The sequence below is a fragment of the Thunnus albacares genome, chromosome 17 (genome assembly GCF_914725855.1).
Source record: "Thunnus albacares chromosome 17, fThuAlb1.1, whole genome shotgun sequence".
Lineage (NCBI taxonomy): Eukaryota > Metazoa > Chordata > Actinopteri > Scombriformes > Scombridae > Thunnus > Thunnus albacares.
In genome coordinates, this window is record NC_058122.1 from 25284373 (window position 1) to 25301681 (window position 17309).

Below are 17309 nucleotides of genomic sequence, written 5' to 3' on the forward strand. Positions count from 1 at the left end.
ACTCGTAATTTGTGGTTTGCAAATGATTGGTTGTAAAGTGTTTTTTGAGGGTGTAGTTTCCCCTTCAAAACATACAGTTTACATACAGTAAGTTTCTATGTATGTTTACTTGTTCTGCTGTAGCTGCACGCCCTTATTTTATTATTTTATACTCTAACCTCCACAGTTTAGCTCGACTGATTTGACTGCACAGGTTCTTTATAATATGAAAATAATAAAACATCTGAACGTCAAAAGTCTTTATACCCTAAACCCCTTTTGTTGTTGTTGTTTTGTATACTTTGTCTTCCTGTTTAGAAGTTTCACAAGGAACAATTTAACCAGAATACACAACAGATTTTATATAAATAAAACATTAATGTTTGTCAAAAACCAGCAACCAGCGACAGAACTCACAAATGATTGATTATTAAGTTATTTGTCCCATAAAAAATCAGAGTTATGACTCTTCAGTGTGACAGCAGAACTCATTGATGAAGAAACGCTGTCAGTTATGTAATTTAGAGACAGTCCTGCCAGCAGAGTCCGGCTTTGCCCTGAAGTAGTGATCACAGTTGAGGACGGGACAGTCTGTAAAAGGCAGCTTGTAGTCGTAGAACACCGCGGCCTCTGGAGGAGTTTCCTCCGGGCCTCCTTCGAAGCCGCACTCCTCCAAGGAGCTCTCTGGGGGCAGGCGGACCTCCTCTGTGGGCACTCTGCTCCTGAAAACCTCCAGCCTGGAGCTCTGGATCCCGACCCGCTCTCGGATAATCCTGATCAGACTGAAAACTTTGCTGCTGCTCGCCAAAACCACCTCAAAGTTCCCCGGATGGGCTGCAGCGGAGTCGAAGGGAATCAGTCTGACGCTCAGACGAAGGAACCTGAAGTTAAAACTGGATTTTAGATCAAACAGCGTCCAGTTCATGTGTTGTTGTTCTGAGGGTTTAGAAAAGGGAATTAAATTGTTGCTTTGAAACAAGACTCCTGTGAGAGTGAATGTAATTATGGGTTTTACAAATCAAGTTATGACTGTAATGTTTTACAAGGAGAACTGTATGGTGGCCCTGAAGTGCAAAACACAACATTTCAATGGAAAAAAAGTATCTTTTATCATTATTATTATTATTATTATTATTGCTGTTGTCGTTATTATGTTTTTTTTGCTGTATGTAAAGTGTCCTTGGGTTATGTGAAAGGCACCTAAAATTTAATGTAGTATTATTATTATTACAACTTCAGAAAATACATCAATAATTTTGCATAAACACTGTATTTCACAAATCAAACTAACAGCACATAAAACAATTCTTTGACACATTTTTGTATTTTTTTTTCCAACTGTAATTTAAGAGATTTTTTTTCTGAAAATTACGTGTTTTATGTATTCATAATACTACCTTCCAGCTTCTGCAGAGACAGTGTTGCATTAGAGGTTGTTTGTAGCTGTTTGTTGCTAGGCTTGCATGTTTCTTCAAGTCCATTTATAGTGAGTTAATCAGTCATAGCCTAGTTTATTTATTTTTAGTAAGCTTATGAAACAGGAGTAACAAGTACACAGCAAGTGACCGACCACTTGTGTGTATGAACACAACAGATAATGATAATAATTCAATAAAAACCCATTATGTATGTATATGTTTCAACAGCATTTTTGTTGATAAATTCAGCTTCAGATGAAATGTTCTGTTTGACAAATATAATTGGCTCAGAAAGGTGTATTCCTTCAGCTTGTAAATTTTGATTTTCTCATATAACATTTGGTCAGAAAAACAAATTAATTAAGTAAAACTCAGAGTCTGAGTGTTTGACTGCAATCTAGACAAATGTGGGATTTACATTCTGCTTTATGGAAAGTATTTTGTTATAAGACATCAAAACAAAACTGAAAACACAACAACGACAAAATGTGGTGTTTTTGGTTTTTAATTTGTTCATATGTTTCTTATCTTTAAAACCTCTTATATTTGATCCAATGCAGTATTTGTTTTTTTTGTTAAATCCTGGAAAAGTAAAGGAGACACCTGCAAACACAGTATCATATGTTGCTACTAAACTAAACATGATGCCAACCGGGTCACAAAGGTGGCAACATCTGTGTAAAGGTCCAGCTAAAGGTCAACATAAGGTCTTCTTTGTTTACTAAGCTGCTGAGTCATGTGTCATGAAGTAGTATTTGTAATTTTAGCGTCAGGCAGTGAGTCACAGTGTGATTTACTGCTGATAGCTGGGGGTCAGAAATAACTCTGGCTTAGTTAACCTCAGACACGGAGGTGTGGTCGCAGCAGTTAGTGTCTGTCAACACGGCCTGAAGTTTGTCAGGAGCTGCTCAGTTTGTACCAGTTCAGCCGCAGAAGCTGTTGAAACTGTTTAGGGACATATTTGATGTGTGTATGGCTTCATTTGACGTAATGTTGGAACAAGCTGCTGGTCCTTCCATTTATTCTACAAGTGAGCTTGTTATGTCTGTACTGAGCAATGGTGGAAGACTTTACTTCAATAAAAGTACTTATACTACAATGTCAAAATAGTCCTTTACAAGTTCAAGAACTGCATTCAAACTCCTTTAAGTAAAAGTACAGAAGTATTATCAGCAAAAAGTAATTTTGCAGAAAAATGGCCCCTTGACTGAAACAGTATTTTATGATATTATGTTTAGCATTTCTAAGCAGTAAACAAACATTTAATAAATTGTTTATATTATAATAATAGAGTTATAAGCAGATAAAAGGATATTTTTAAGTGTTTACTAATGCACAGTATTTGTCATTAAGACATATTTGACAGTATTACACCTGTGTTTTACTATATTGTCGTTCATTTTCTGTTTGTACAGCAGCATCCGCTCACGGCCACCCACAGGGGGAATTATAGCGTTGACAAATACATTAATAAACACTTATATCTGCTTACGACTAAGTCATATTTTACTGGTGTAGCTGATGGAGGTGGAGCTAATTTTATATACAGTTTGATATTTAAGTCCAGTGTTTTTCAACCTTGGACTTGAGGCCCTCTAAAGGGTCACAAGATAAGTCTGAGGGGACGTGAGATGATTAATGGGGTAAGAAATTACGTTCCACCACTGGTACTGAGAGGAGTCACCTCCCCAGCTGATCTCTGTCTGTCTGTTAAACTGCCTCTGTCCTCAGTTTGTGTTCATATATATGAAGTACCTGTCCTTTTCAGGGTTTGACAGTCTCAAGTGACGGTGAACACGTTGATCCAAACAGGAGACGTCCTCCTTCTCAGCTGCTCCTCGTCTTTTCATAAAGTCCTCGAGCTCGGTGTCGTCTCTCAGTCTTTGATTACAACAATAAAACAGCCACAGTTAAATAAAAGGGGAAAAAAAGATACTCAAACACAGAAAATAGTCTGTCTTACCTCAGTCTCTGTACTTGTCCGCTCAAGTTTTGATAACTGATCATGTTATCAGCGGTCTTCAGCAGCTGAGTCAACATGTGGAGCTGAAACTGCTGACACGGGACGCCCAAGTCCATCAGACCTGCAACCAGAGACACGGGGGTCAATGAAAGCAGACCTTCTCAATACAAATACTTTAAAACTGTTTATTATGGATGAAATGTTGCAGAAGTTCAGGTTTTTTTTTTTTAAACAACATTTAAACCCAACAAGTCCCCCAAATTAAACAACCACATACTGTAGGTTGTTTGACCATGCACTCCAGCAGTCATCAGCTGGACCACATCATTTGTCAAATAACTGTTAAAATAATGATGTTTTACAATGTGACAACGCTGTGGTTAAGGTCTGGTTAGCTTTAGACAGAAAAACCACTTGGTTATAATTAGTGAAAGATCATGGTTTGGGTTGAAATGATCATTTGAAACATGGTGTGGGTTAAAGTTACTACTTCCTTAAAGTTATGCAACCTTCAACAGTAAACACCATGACAATCATAGTTACGGTTTTTAAAAAAAACTGTCCTGACTGGCAGTTGGAAACAGGAAGTGAACAGCTGTCTCCTGCAACAAAGTCCACTTTTTGCACGTTAGGCTCTAACCAGCCACCCAACCCGCGACCTCTGAATATGGAAATTTGTTACCTTATATTGATGTCACCTGACCTGCACCACATCTCGGGGTCATAGTTGTTAGATCGCTAGATGGCATCTGTCACTCAAATGTAACTATGGGTAGTTTTTGGCAACTGACATTATGCGTTAAATAAGTGTTTTCAACTATAAATCATGCAAAGATATTCCAGTAGCCCTCCAGATTATAAACACAGAGCTGAAAATGTGCATAATATGCCTCCTTTAAGTACCCTAAAAAGAAATGGCAGTAGATATGTAGTCTAAAACACTGATTGAGAAGGAACCTTAAAAAAAATACATATTTAAAAATCAAGATAAAGACATAGAGATAAAAATATTTAAAAATCAGTATATCAGTTTCATTCTACAGCTTGTAATGTGGTTTCCATCCCCATATGCATAGTAAAAAATGTAATCTAACTGAAAATGGGTTTGATTTACTGCCTTTGCTGTGATTCTTCTTTGTGGATATTTATTTATGTGTGAAGACTTCAGTGTAGTTTGAGGTAATTCCCACTGAATCACAGTCTGCACCTCACAGCTTTCTATCCTGCAGGTCTGAGCTGAGCCGAGTATAGTTTACCCTGTGTGTCTGAAGTTTGACGGACAAAAGGAACATTGTCCCGGTTTTGTTTCCCAGAGCCAGTTTGCTCTTATCTACGAGGGGGATGAGAGAGCTACAGAGAGCTCTCCAGGAAATGAGCCACTGCTCACATTATCAAAGTCTGATTCACAGCACCCTCCTTAAATACTTCAGTGCAACCACACTGTGGCATTTGCTTAATACTGACTCACATATCTCTTTCTAATCTCTTTTTTCCTTTAAGAGTAGCTGACATTCAAAGGAGCGAGGAGAGATGACGAGAGTTTTCAACTGGGGCCCCCCCCCCACCCTCCCCGCAGATCTGAGGCGTATAAAACAATCATCAACAAGAGCAAGAAGAAGAGGGGCAGGGGGAGACATTTCCCACAGCTTGTTCAGACTAGTGCAGAGAGGTGACGGGTTACCAAACTGGAAATGGTTCAGGTTGACAGATCCACTTCTGTCTGCGTCACCGGGGCTGAAACGCTCATCCACCTGCTCCTGATGATCAGAAAACCACCCGATCATCTTGTCCAGGAAGCTCTCAAACTCTCGCCTGTTGGACCTGAAGGCCTGGCGGGTTTTATCCGTGGAAACCTTTAATGATGTTTAATACAAATCAGTACAAAGATACCACCAAAACTTCAAAATCTGCAATTCTAGTTATGTTTCTTAATGTTTTTTTTAGGTCTGTATACGAGTGACTGATTCTTTATGCACCTTTTTATGGTCTTTGTTGCGTTTTGGAGGCCGCTGTTTTTTCTTCTTCATGTTTTCCTGCATGTGAAATGTCTCATCCAGGACGAGGAAGGAAGCAGCACTCAGCTCTGTGTTTACATGAGATATGAGGTTGATGGCTGATGTCAGTCGCTCATTGTGCAAGAACAGATAAAATACTGTTGTTTATGCTGGAAGTAGAATCACTGGAAGCTGTTGTTTTTGGTTTTTCCATAATCCTACAGTTCAACGTATCAGTTTTACACTATCAATAAAAGATACATACAGCTGAATGTAAGGTCAGTTTGAATAAATAAACAGATTTGGTAAATCAGACTATTTCTAACTTTAAAAAGCTGAAAAACTAAAAATGAATAAAGCAGGTCCCAACTGTTTTGTGTCAGATCCACATCCCTGTCAAATGAACACCCTTCATAAAAATTTATTTAAACAATGTATCATTTCACTTTTAGCTGTTTTTCCATTATTTTGCTAATTATTTCAACCAAATCCATTACAATTTATCTATTACTTTTAGCTATTTCACCATCAACACAGATAGCTTAAAGAAATAGCTAAAAGTAACGGATAAGTTATTACTTTTAGCAAACCATTTCAACCATTTACACATTATTTTTTTTAGCTATTTCACCAATTATCCCAACTTTTTAGCCAACTACCATGACTGTGTCCCAAATCACTTCCTTATTCAATCATTCACTACTACTAAATAGTGAGCAGCAAAGCAAGATTTCGAACACTAATTCATCCTCATCACAGTTAGCTGTAGAGTCACGTGATGGTAGTTTTCACATCTTTAAAATGTGGAGCATTGCATTGTGGGATTGTTAGCAGGAAGTAGTGTACATGCCATGGACGCTACTTTTTTCGTTCCATTGTGGAATTTTAGAGGGCGCTGTATAACGGAAATATTTACACACTTAGCATTCGGACACTTAATTAAAATGGCGGAGGGTAAATGTCGTGCACTATATAGCAAATAGGGAGTGATTTCGGACACAGCCCATATATTTTAAATTACCAATTTAGCTACAGTTTTCACACACTCTCAACATGTGATGTTCAGGTGTGAAAGCTGCCTCAATACAGTATGTGGATTTTTTTTATTTATTCAAAAATGTCATTTCTATTTTTTCAAATTAGTTGACCTACTCCACAACCTTTCCAAGTAACCCAAACTGCAAAAATAATGGTTGGGCATCAGCCTACGTGCAGTCTGGCTGTTATTGTACAGCAGACCGGGTACAGTGACTAAACCAGTTAACCTGTGACTGGACATGCACAGTAAAAAACTTTAGTAGGTGCAGACGCCCTGATTTACAGCGCCGTTAAGTGATTAATCCTGCTTAAACCCAGCAGATACGACATTACAGCAACAGAGTGACAAAAGGGAAGAATAGCAACGATAGTTTAGTGATGGCTCATCCTTCCTGCTCATCTTAAACAATGAAGGCAGGAAACAAAGCCATGGTGACCAGTTAAACATGACGAGGGAGTTCACTGCTGTCATTGGCTTCCTCAGTCCCAGTACATGTCCCAGTACATGTTCCAGTCACAAGACTGGGAGTTGGGGGCTGAGGGGGGGGAGGTGGGGGGAGGGGTTCCTGAGATCCAGCCCCTCCCTCAGACACAGACAGGAAATCCCGTCTGGAGTCGAAGGGGTACGGGGAAAGACTCTCCGACTTGGAGGAAAGCCAGTCAGGATGCCTCTGAGTTTGAGAGGTGTTTGATTTACTGATTACGGTGAAAGACGTATTCATGTACTTAAGTAAAAGTACTAATACCGAAATGGAAAAATACTCAGTTGAGGGTAATTCATTCATTGTCATTCGTACTTGCTATTATGTGTTTATAAAATAATCAAAAAATAAATCCCTGTTCTTCAAAGATCTTGAGAAGATGATTTATCTGACAAGTCTAATATTTAAAGCAGAGGTGGAAGTATTCAGGTCTTATACTTAAGTAAAAGTATCACTACTGCAATACAACAAGCTCCATTAGATGTTAAAGTCCTACACTGAAAATGTCACTTAAGTAAAAAATATTATTAGCAGAATGTTTTTAAAGTATCACAAGTAAAAATACTCATAATTCAGTTCGATGTGAGTGTTATAGTACATATTGGATTATTATTACTGACGCATTAACGCAAAAGTATAAATTTACTGTTATAATTGGTTGAGATGCTAATTTTAACTATTTTGTATACCGTATAAACCATTTATTCATTGTTTATATGCTGCTTGAATAAAATCTTAATCTGCAAAGTAACTCATACAGTAACTTCAGCTGTCTAATAAATGCATTTCCCTCTGTAGAGCACAAGTAGAAAGAAAAAAAATGGAAATTCTCGAGTAAAGTACCAGCATTTAAATGCACAATATGTAATTTCTGCCACTAGGGGTCTCTAAATCAAAACAATAACAAAAGCGTGGGATCATGGGAGTTGTTGTCCTCATTGTGAAACAACCAGCTTCTCCAGGTTAGGGTTACTTCGGTGTTCATGTTCAGGAGGTTTTTACCGTGAGCCAAATTATTCACAGAGGTCTTCTCTCCAAAACAAACATACATGGGGAATAACATGGGTAAAAACAGTGAGTAAAGCAGTTTCACATTAAAAATCTGTGTTTCTCTGATGCTCTTCAGTGGAAAGAGGACATCCAAGAGGGGCTGCTAGCTGAGCTGCCGCTAACGTTTGCTCAGCTTGTTTCTCTGATAATTTAATATCCAGACATCTGATGACTTAAATCCTTCATCCGGTTAAAAGATATAGTTAAAAACGACCAAGATCTATAAAGTTTATCATAAAAATGTGGCTTAAAACTGAATAAAAGTCAATTTATGACCACAATGCCGACGTATTTGGTAGACTCATTGGTAGACGCCCTTGTGGTGGACAACTGAAACAACCGTTACCTTGATTAAAATTACTGATTTCTCTGGGTTTGAAAATTGTTGGAAACATTTGGGATAATGTAAATACACAACTCAACAAAGTATATAACATAGGTCTAGTAGTTTTTAGACATTTTAATGCAAAATAGTTACGTGTTATAGTTTAAAGATGCAATATGTAAGAATCAGAAATTCCTTCTCATTAATAACACTGGTGGTCGTTAAGTCAACTGCAGTCAACATGGTCACTTGGACTCCGTCAGCGTGAGTGAGCAGTGGCACTAACATTTACCAACTAAAACCACAATATCATAATATATTTCACATGCTTTGCAATAATGTCAGCTTAGCTGTCCAATAGGAAAAAAGCCAGCTCGGGGTCAGATGTTAACAAACTCCATTTCTAAGCTAACGTTAGCTAGTGTTGCACTCTGTTGGCGCTGTAGGGGGACAAGAGGGAGGCAAGGCACTTTGGAACGCCCATAAATGTCACATCCTTTGGATTGGAAACCTTACAAGGCTGTTATAGGCAACTAAGTCAGAGAAGGTCTCATTTTATGATTTCTTCACATTCTGTTGATCATTTTAGCTAATTTTTGAATGTTTTAAACTAAATTCTTACATAATTCTTACATATTGCACTTTTAAATGTACTTTTCAATCTAAAAAAATGAAGATATTAGTTCTAGTAATAATAGTGAGGTGGTCGTCCTTTTTTCCTGTGTCTGTAATATGTTAAAATCCCCTCTGAGGATCAAAAATGAAACTTCTGAATCACTGAATGAGCTCAACCATCTGTGAATCCAAACTGCTTTTTTTATGTTTCTGACAGAAAACAAGGAATGCTTCCTATGAGAACAATACAACACATTATGTGGCTTTCATCTCTGCACTTATAAAATTCCTCTCATGCATATTTATGCCTCTGCAACAGGCAGATCACTTCAAAGAGAATTTCAGTTTCCACCAACCACTCTGCAAATATCTGTGGAGAACCACAGGTGTGCGCTTGGTGCTGTGTGTGGAAAGCATGGCGGGGACTGTTCGGACACAGCGGTCATGTTTTACTCTGACCACATGAGTGCCAAAGTGTGTGCTCATGCAACATGAAACTCAAGGAAAGTTTCCTACAGGCTCTCATGCAGAACTTAACAAAAAAGCTCAAATGAACAGTGGTTGAAGAAATATTTCAATCCTTTACTTGAAGCGAGACCATGTAACTTTTGCTGAATGGCAGCTACTGTGCCACAAGTGTAATTTATTATCTAATGGTCAACACATCCTCATGATTAAACAACCACATAGGAGCGTTTTCTAATATGCATCAGCAGCTTTCCAAAAGGGTTAGAAAAAGATCATGGTTTGACTTAAAATTAACACTAGAAACATGGTTTATTCTTCCTTAAAGTTAGGCAACCTCCGTCATTACAGCAACAGTGAACGCCATGACAATCATACTAACTGACCCAACTCGCAGTTAGAAACAGGAAGTGAACAGCAGGTCTCCTGTAGCTAAGTCCACTTTTGCCATCTATCTATCTAACCATCCACCGAACCGACCTCATTCTAATATGAAAATTTGTCAACTTATATAGACTCACTTCTTCGGGTCATAATTACTAGATGGCGTCTGCCACTCAAATGTAACTATAAGTCAGTTTTTCCGGCTGAATTTTCGACCTACAGTGTTGTTTTTCATTTGAGGATGGGCTGATAATGGTGAATGCTTAATGCTAATTATTTAAAGGACGGGTTCACAATTTTTCAAATGTGTCTTAAAACAACAGTCAGGAGCCCAAATGAACATTGAAACATGTTTCTCTTGCTGTAATCATTCCTCCTGTTCATACTGACCATTAGAAGATCCCTTCATAATGTACTTACAATGGAAGTGATGGGAGCCAAAAATCCAGTCCTCCCTCTGTGCAAAAATGTATTTAAAAGTTTATCTGAAGCTAATATGAAGATTCAAATCAAGTAGATCTGAAATCTTTCAACGTTACAGTCTTTTTGGTGCCAAAGTCCCTCTTTTTATTATTATACTTCCACCGCAGCTCAACAGGGAGACACTGTCTGAGGAAACACAAAGAGGGAATTTGATGCTAAAAAGACTGTAAATGTGTCAGATATCCACTTGATATGACTAACTCAGACGGCTGAAGCCTCATATAAGCTTCACAACAACTTTTAAACGACTGTGTGGACACACTGTGGATTTTGGCCTCCATCACTTACACTGAAACCACATTTGAAGGGGATCTTTTAACAGTCAATATGAACAGGAGGAATGATTACAGCGAGGAAAACCCCTTTCAGTGTTAATATAAATACCTGACAGTTGTTTTAAGACACACTTGAAAAATTGTGAACTTGTCCTTCAAGAGTCATCAAGTGTGAGTCAGCAATGAGCTACTGGTCATTCCAGACCAAATAAGGCTCTAGCAGGAAAACCTCTGAACTACTACTGAAATGAGCAATGGTGGATATTATTGCTCATGAATTGAACATTTCATTTGTAATAAGAAAAATATGTTGTGTCTTCCATCTGAACTTACATCATTTTGCTTTAAGCAAAACTACCACACTGTAAATATTCTCCATTACAAGTAAGAGTTCTGCATTGAAAATCATACACAAGTAAAAGTACATATCATTAGCTAAATGTACTTGATGCAGTAAATATGACTCCTGTGAGGTGGAGCTAATTTTAAGTATTTTATATACTGTTGGGTAATTTTTTTAGGGTGGCAACTAACAATTATTTTCATTATCATCTAATCTGTTATGTGTGTAAAATGACAGAAAATAGTGAAAAATGGCTGTTAAGGAGCCCAGAGTGATGTATTCAAACACCAACCTCCATAAAATGGAAAAAGAAAAGCAAAATGTCACTTTGGTGAAGCTGGAACCAGAGTCTTTGATATTTTAAACAATCATCAAAATTGCTGCAGATTGCAGATTCTGATGATACTGATGACATTTTCGGGGGTACAAAGTTTTTATCTGATAAGACTAATACTTTATAAGCAGTGATGGAAGACGTATTCAGGTGTTTTACTTAAGTAAAATTAGAAAATTAAAATTATAAATTACAAAAGTCACAATGTCACTTAAGTAAACATACATATGTATTATTAGCAGGATGCTAAGTACTCATAATTCAGTTAAATTCCCCCTATGAGTATTATACTTTATGTATTATATTATTATATCATTATTATTACTAATGCGTTAATTTGTTAGGAGCATTGGTGCTAATTTTAACTATTCTATGTAGCTGCAGTTGGGTAGTTTATCTTTAACAATGCATCATATTTTATAAACTCATCATGTTTTTGTGTGCTAAGTCTTAATCTGTAATGTAACTACTAACTATAAATGTCTGATAAATGTAAAAACAATATTCCCTCTGAATAACCTTAAAGTTTATGCTTATATTAAGTTCAGTACTTGAGTAAATATACTTTACATTCCTCCACTGCCAGTGAATTAGTAATGAAAAATTTAAAAAAAAAAAAAAAAAAGAAGGCTGCTTTCCTCTAAAAACATGTAACTAGGGCAGCACAGAGAGCTCTGAGCCTTGAAGCAGTTGACATGTTTCACCCACAGCGCTGTAGGACATGAGGTGAGTGTAATCCCTGCTTATGTTGACAGCAGCTCTATCAGAAAGGTCATATCTGCAGTATTAGCTCCTCAGCCGAGTGTTTATCTCTGAACAGTGTCGGAATAATAAAATGAGCTGGTTTGCCTCATCTGTGCAGTTCATTGTCAGTTTGTGTTCCTTTATAGCACACTCGAGGAAAGCTTTCAGTCATTTTTAAACGTCCTATAGTTTCTCAGATCAGTGGTACAGTTGAGCTCATAAAGTTTGGTTACAGCGCCCTCTGTTGGATTGAAAAGAAAAGGATGGGAGGATGCCTCAGTTTCTTGATAAATACATACACAAATCTGTTCTCAGTTTTTGCACTTTTATTTGAACATTTATTGAAATGAAAGCATGTGAGAAGTTTAGAGGGGAAAATCACTATTTGGTGGAGCTGTTAACAACTCATAGACATGTGAAATGTGACCCCGACTACACACTGCTTTTTGTAAGATGTCAAAAGCCAAAAAGGTTGGAAACCACTGGTTTCATCTTTAACAATGTGTTGTATTTTAAAAGCTTGTTATATTATCCATTGTGTCAAATCTTCATCTGAAAAGTAACTAAAGCTGTCAAATAAATGTAGTGGAGTAGAAAGTACAATATTTCCCTCTGAAATGTAGTGGAGTGGAAGTATAAAGTAGCATCAAATGGAAATACTCAAGTAAAGTACAAGTACTTCAAAATTATATTTAATTATACTTAATAATTTAAGAATAACAATTTTAATCCTAAAACCCTCTTTCAACTTTTCATATCAAGATGAGGATAAACAGCATTAATGTATAAAGTTACTGTGAATGAATAAATCCATTTTTTAATAGTGCATAACATGAATTCATACATAATTTATGCCCTAAATCATCATTCAATCGCAAATCATGCTTCAGTTATGCATGACTGCAGTTACACGTGTCTTGCATCCTTATTATAAAGTCTAAGCAGAATATTTTAAAGGTTCTTTAAGCTCTAAAACATAAAGCTGACACATTAAACTAATGATATAAAAGGTAATTTTTATTATTTTTGTATCTCCAAAAAGTCAAATTCAATAAAAACATACTCTATATAAAATTAAATCAAATATCAACCCATATTTATGTTTTTTGTCCCAAATTTCAGTAATGCTTTTAGACAGTGATGGAAGAAATATTCAGATTATTTACTTAAGTAAAGAATATAAAGCATACACATTACATATTGTAAAAACTTGGGTATATAAAGTCTATATAATATAAAGTATATATACTATTTGCATGTATATATGTAACTGTATATTCCTTGAAGATATAATATAGCTTTTCCTTTTTAATTTCTTCTTTTATGCTACTTATGTACTTTTTTCCAATTTGCCAAATTTATCGTTTAATTCTGTTGTAATTTAAAATATTTTAATATTTTTAAATTGTTTTTATGTGTAGCGTGGACGGGGCTACAACTGAATCTCATTGTGCAATTCCGTTTTGTAAAATGACAATTAAAATGAAACTTGAATGTCACTACTGCACCACTTGACAATCTCATTAACATGTAAGAAACATTTTAAAGGTGTTACTGGTTGACGTGAAGCTAATTCTTTTTAAATTGTGTTGTGGTTTAATCTAAAAAACGATACATCATCAACAAATCATCTGAAAAACAGCTTTCAGATACACGTAGTGTAATAAAAGTAGAATATTTCTCCCTGTAATGTAGTTAAGTGGAAGTATAAAGAAGAATAAAGTAGAAATACTAATTTAATAATAATTTAAACATGTCACATTAGAATCAATATCTGTTGCTTTAGATAAATTCTAATAATCAGTCAGACCTCAGAGGTGAATGACGCAGACAGGAAGCTTCATACTGTGAATATGACTCACATGTAATCAGTATTCATCCAGACTGGACGTCTCTGTCTCTCTGCTGAACTTCTCTCTTCTTCTTTTTGAAGTTGAAACTATTATAGTCTGGTGTTGAATCACTCTGTTGACTGGTCGCCATGGGAACGGGACCTTCACACCTGCAGTGATTTATTATAGAGGGGGTGGACCACTGAGAGGAGGAAGAGTTGAGCCGCCGACCAGATTCACAGACACAAGATTTTTTTTTGTTTGAGCTCATCAGCAATAAAACAAAATAAAAGTTCAGGATCTTCAGTGGAAACAACAGACGTGTTGACATTTGTGTCCAGCAGGTGTCAGTAACCACAGGCTCATGTTTGATAACTGCTCCTGAAGCCATGCATCATCTGTTACAAGGAAATTAATGCAACGTTATGTTTTTCTCTTCTGCTGGTTTCACATTTTCAAAGCTAAAAAGATCAAGATAATTAGATTCAATGTTTTTCTGTTTTAGACAATGTTAGCTTTTAATAACATTGTTTAAATAAAATTGTGTAATTTTCTTCTCTCCAACCTCATGAATCATCTCAGGACACCTCCGATTTATCTTGGGACTCTTTGGAGGGAAACAGTGTTAATCTAATAATGTCAAATATAGAAAATATATCAATCAGAGGGGCCATTTTTAAGTTTTTTGCTTTTTAAGTACTATTAAAACTGATAATTCTACTTACGTGAATGATCTGAATACTTTTCCACCGCTGGCGAAGGTCAATGAAAAAGGTTTTTTTGGGGTTGGTGAAAATAAATGTTGGCAGAAAATGAATCAAGGAGTCAATTCTGTTTTCCTTTTGTTCTCAGTGAGTTTAAGAGAGAAAAAACAGTACAAACTGTTTATGAAGAGTTTATGAATGGATTAATTTTTTTTTTGTGCCTTGAAAGTGGAAAAGTTTAATAACAGTCCAGCTCAAACTTAAAGTTGTGTAATTGTCTTAGGAATTTCTTCAAAGAGTTTCATCATAAAGCCGATACACTGTACATCTATCAGCGTAGACAAGAAAGCATGCAAATCACTGACATCATTAAAAATATGACCTGCATGCATTAATTCATGATTTCTCAGCTTTTTATATTCCCAAACACAGACTGTTAACATTAGGTTTTGGTTCTGGTTCATTCTCCATCTGTGAGCGGCGATCTGATCTCTGCCAGGATTCGACACAAGTCGAGGTGTCAGACTCGTCCCCCTGATGTCGCAGCATATGAAAACCAGACAGGATGCTGTGTTACATCAAAGAAAGATGTTAGTCTGGTTTTTTACTGAGGCGAGCAGAGAGGAAGGTTTAATTTTTACACTCGTTGGACATGATTTTACTAAACTCAAGATAACAAACTTTGGTTTATAAAAGCTCATTTCTAAAAGCAGGAAAGAAATCAATGCTGAAAACTATGAAGTACAATGTTAAAATATGTGATAGAAAGGCAAAGAAAAATGAGAAAAACTGAGCTAATTATGAATTCTATTTGTTTTTGTGTATGAGATTGTTGTAAGAAGTAAATGGTGGATTTGGATTTACTTTCTAAAAACTGATAATTTGGTAATTCAAATTTATGAGATTGTACTTCATAGGTCAACATTTTGACTAAGTATCTCTGAATTTAATCTAACAAATTTAAAAAATGTTGGTTTGGCATCTCTAATTTTGACTTGACAAGTCCAAATGTAGACTATATCATAATGTGGATTTACAAATAAACAAGATTAAGAGTCTACAGTTATGCCAGCAGCTCTGTGAGGCTGCTAACATTTGCTAATTATCACTAAACACAGGCTTCAATACACAGTATAGTAACACCAAATACTGGAAGAATAAAATATTAGATTAACCTACATAGGGGCCGCTGGGTAAAAATGGCCGCTCTCTGTGCATCGTGAATTATTCAGGTCTTGTGATATCTGATTTAGCAAAAATTATTTAGGAATATGTACCTTGTAAGCAAAATACACACTAAAAAAAAAGTTTTAACCCAGAACAACACTGGGTTAATTTTACCCTGCAGCAATGTTTTATTTTCACCCAGTGTTACAAACAACAACCTTGAGCTAAAAACTGTCACAAATTTACTGTTTCTTGTACAAAACTGTGTGAAAATGACATTCAAAAGATAAACAAGTTATTAACAATCAATGACAAACCGTGACATGTAAGTTAAAACAGTATTATAGATTATAAAAAAAACAGTAAAATAAAAAAAACGCTAAAACTGGGTCAAGACAACCCAAAAACTTAACCCAGTGATCTTCAGTGTGTATAATCTGAAATAATGGAGGTTTTACTAGACTTTGACACAGGGCCCCTATTCAAGACCTTATCATGTCACCTGGAGTCCGTCCTTCCAAGAAAAACAACCCTGTAGGTCATAAATTCAGCCACCAAAATTTACCTATAGTTACATATGAGTGAAAGACGCCATCTAGCGGCGCAGTATATGACTTGACGCAGTTAAGATGGATGCATTTGGAGGAGGCAGGTTGGGTAGATGGATGGCAAAAGTGGCAAAAAGTGGACTTAGCTGCAGGAGACCACTGTTCACTTCCTGTTTCCAACTGCGAGTCGGGACATTTAAAAAAAAAAAAAAACTAACATGGTGTTTGTTTACTGTTGCCATCAATCAATCAATCAATTTTTATTTATATAGCGCCAAATCACAACAAAAGTCATCTCAAGGCACTTTTCACATAGAGCAGGTCAAGACCGTACTCTTTAATTTACAGAGACCCAACAATTCCCCCATGAGCAAGCATTTGGCGACAAAGGTTGCCTAACTCTAAGGAAGTATAAACCACATTTCAAGTGATCATTTTAACCCAAACCGTGATCTTTCATTAACCCTAACCAAGTCGTTTTTGTGCCTAAACCTAACCAGACCTTAACCACAGCGATGTCACATCATATAACATTATTATTTTTTTAACAATGATTTGTTAAGTTTTTGGAAAGCGGGAATATTGCGCTCCAGTGGGTCGTTCTGGAGGTACAAATGACCTATGTGGTCATTTAATTTGGAGGACTTGTAGGTCACCTGATGTTGAGCTTTAGTGGTGTATATCCTGATATTCGCCCTTATTGAAATTACCAAAAACTGCCAAATGTGTGAACCTCAAGGTTTTAGGGTCCACTTTGCCTGGTTAGTAATCCAGCCCTGCTGATGATGGCGTCAGAGTCAATTCATCCTATGGGGGACATAAATGGTTGTTCCTAATTTCATGGCAATCCAACCAATTGTTGTTGAGATATTTCAGTCTGGAAACAAAGTGGTGGACTTTAATCAAAACTTTACTTTTAAGTAATGTAAGTCAGTTTAAGTAATGAATGTCGAAGCTTTTCATCTATTTTTTGGCCAACGACTCAGTTTCCAGTGGTCCAGTGTTTGGTGTCTGAGCAGTTTAAAGGCAATTTAAAACTCCAGATGTGTCACATCCTTTATGAATATCTCATTGTTTAATCTTTACATGTCTATAGATTATGTGGATATGGTGGATATGGTGTCTAATCATATGTACATTATGTCCCTCTGCAGGCTCTTCATATT

The 17309-nt window shown here is 36.4% G+C and overlaps 1 protein-coding gene across 2 annotated transcripts; it reads right to left on the reverse strand.

Moving 5' to 3' along the window:
• Positions 1–118: 118 nt before the first annotated feature.
• Positions 119–13888, reverse strand: LOC122967239. 2 transcript variants are annotated; one of them, XM_044331777.1, is made up of 6 exons: positions 13755–13888; positions 5337–5443; positions 5042–5189; positions 3361–3481; positions 3153–3278; positions 119–860 (listed from the first exon to the last, which is right to left on the reverse strand). In XM_044331777.1, the coding sequence occupies exons 2-6, from the start codon at positions 5397–5399 to the stop codon at positions 488–490; spliced, it is 831 nt and encodes a 276-aa protein (XP_044187712.1). In that variant the 5' UTR covers positions 5400–5443; positions 13755–13888; the 3' UTR covers positions 119–487. The 2 variants fall into 2 exon arrangements, with proteins under 2 accessions (XP_044187712.1, XP_044187711.1); XM_044331776.1 differs by having other exon boundaries at positions 5042–5213; positions 13755–13886.
• Positions 13889–17309: the final 3421 nt, after the last annotated feature.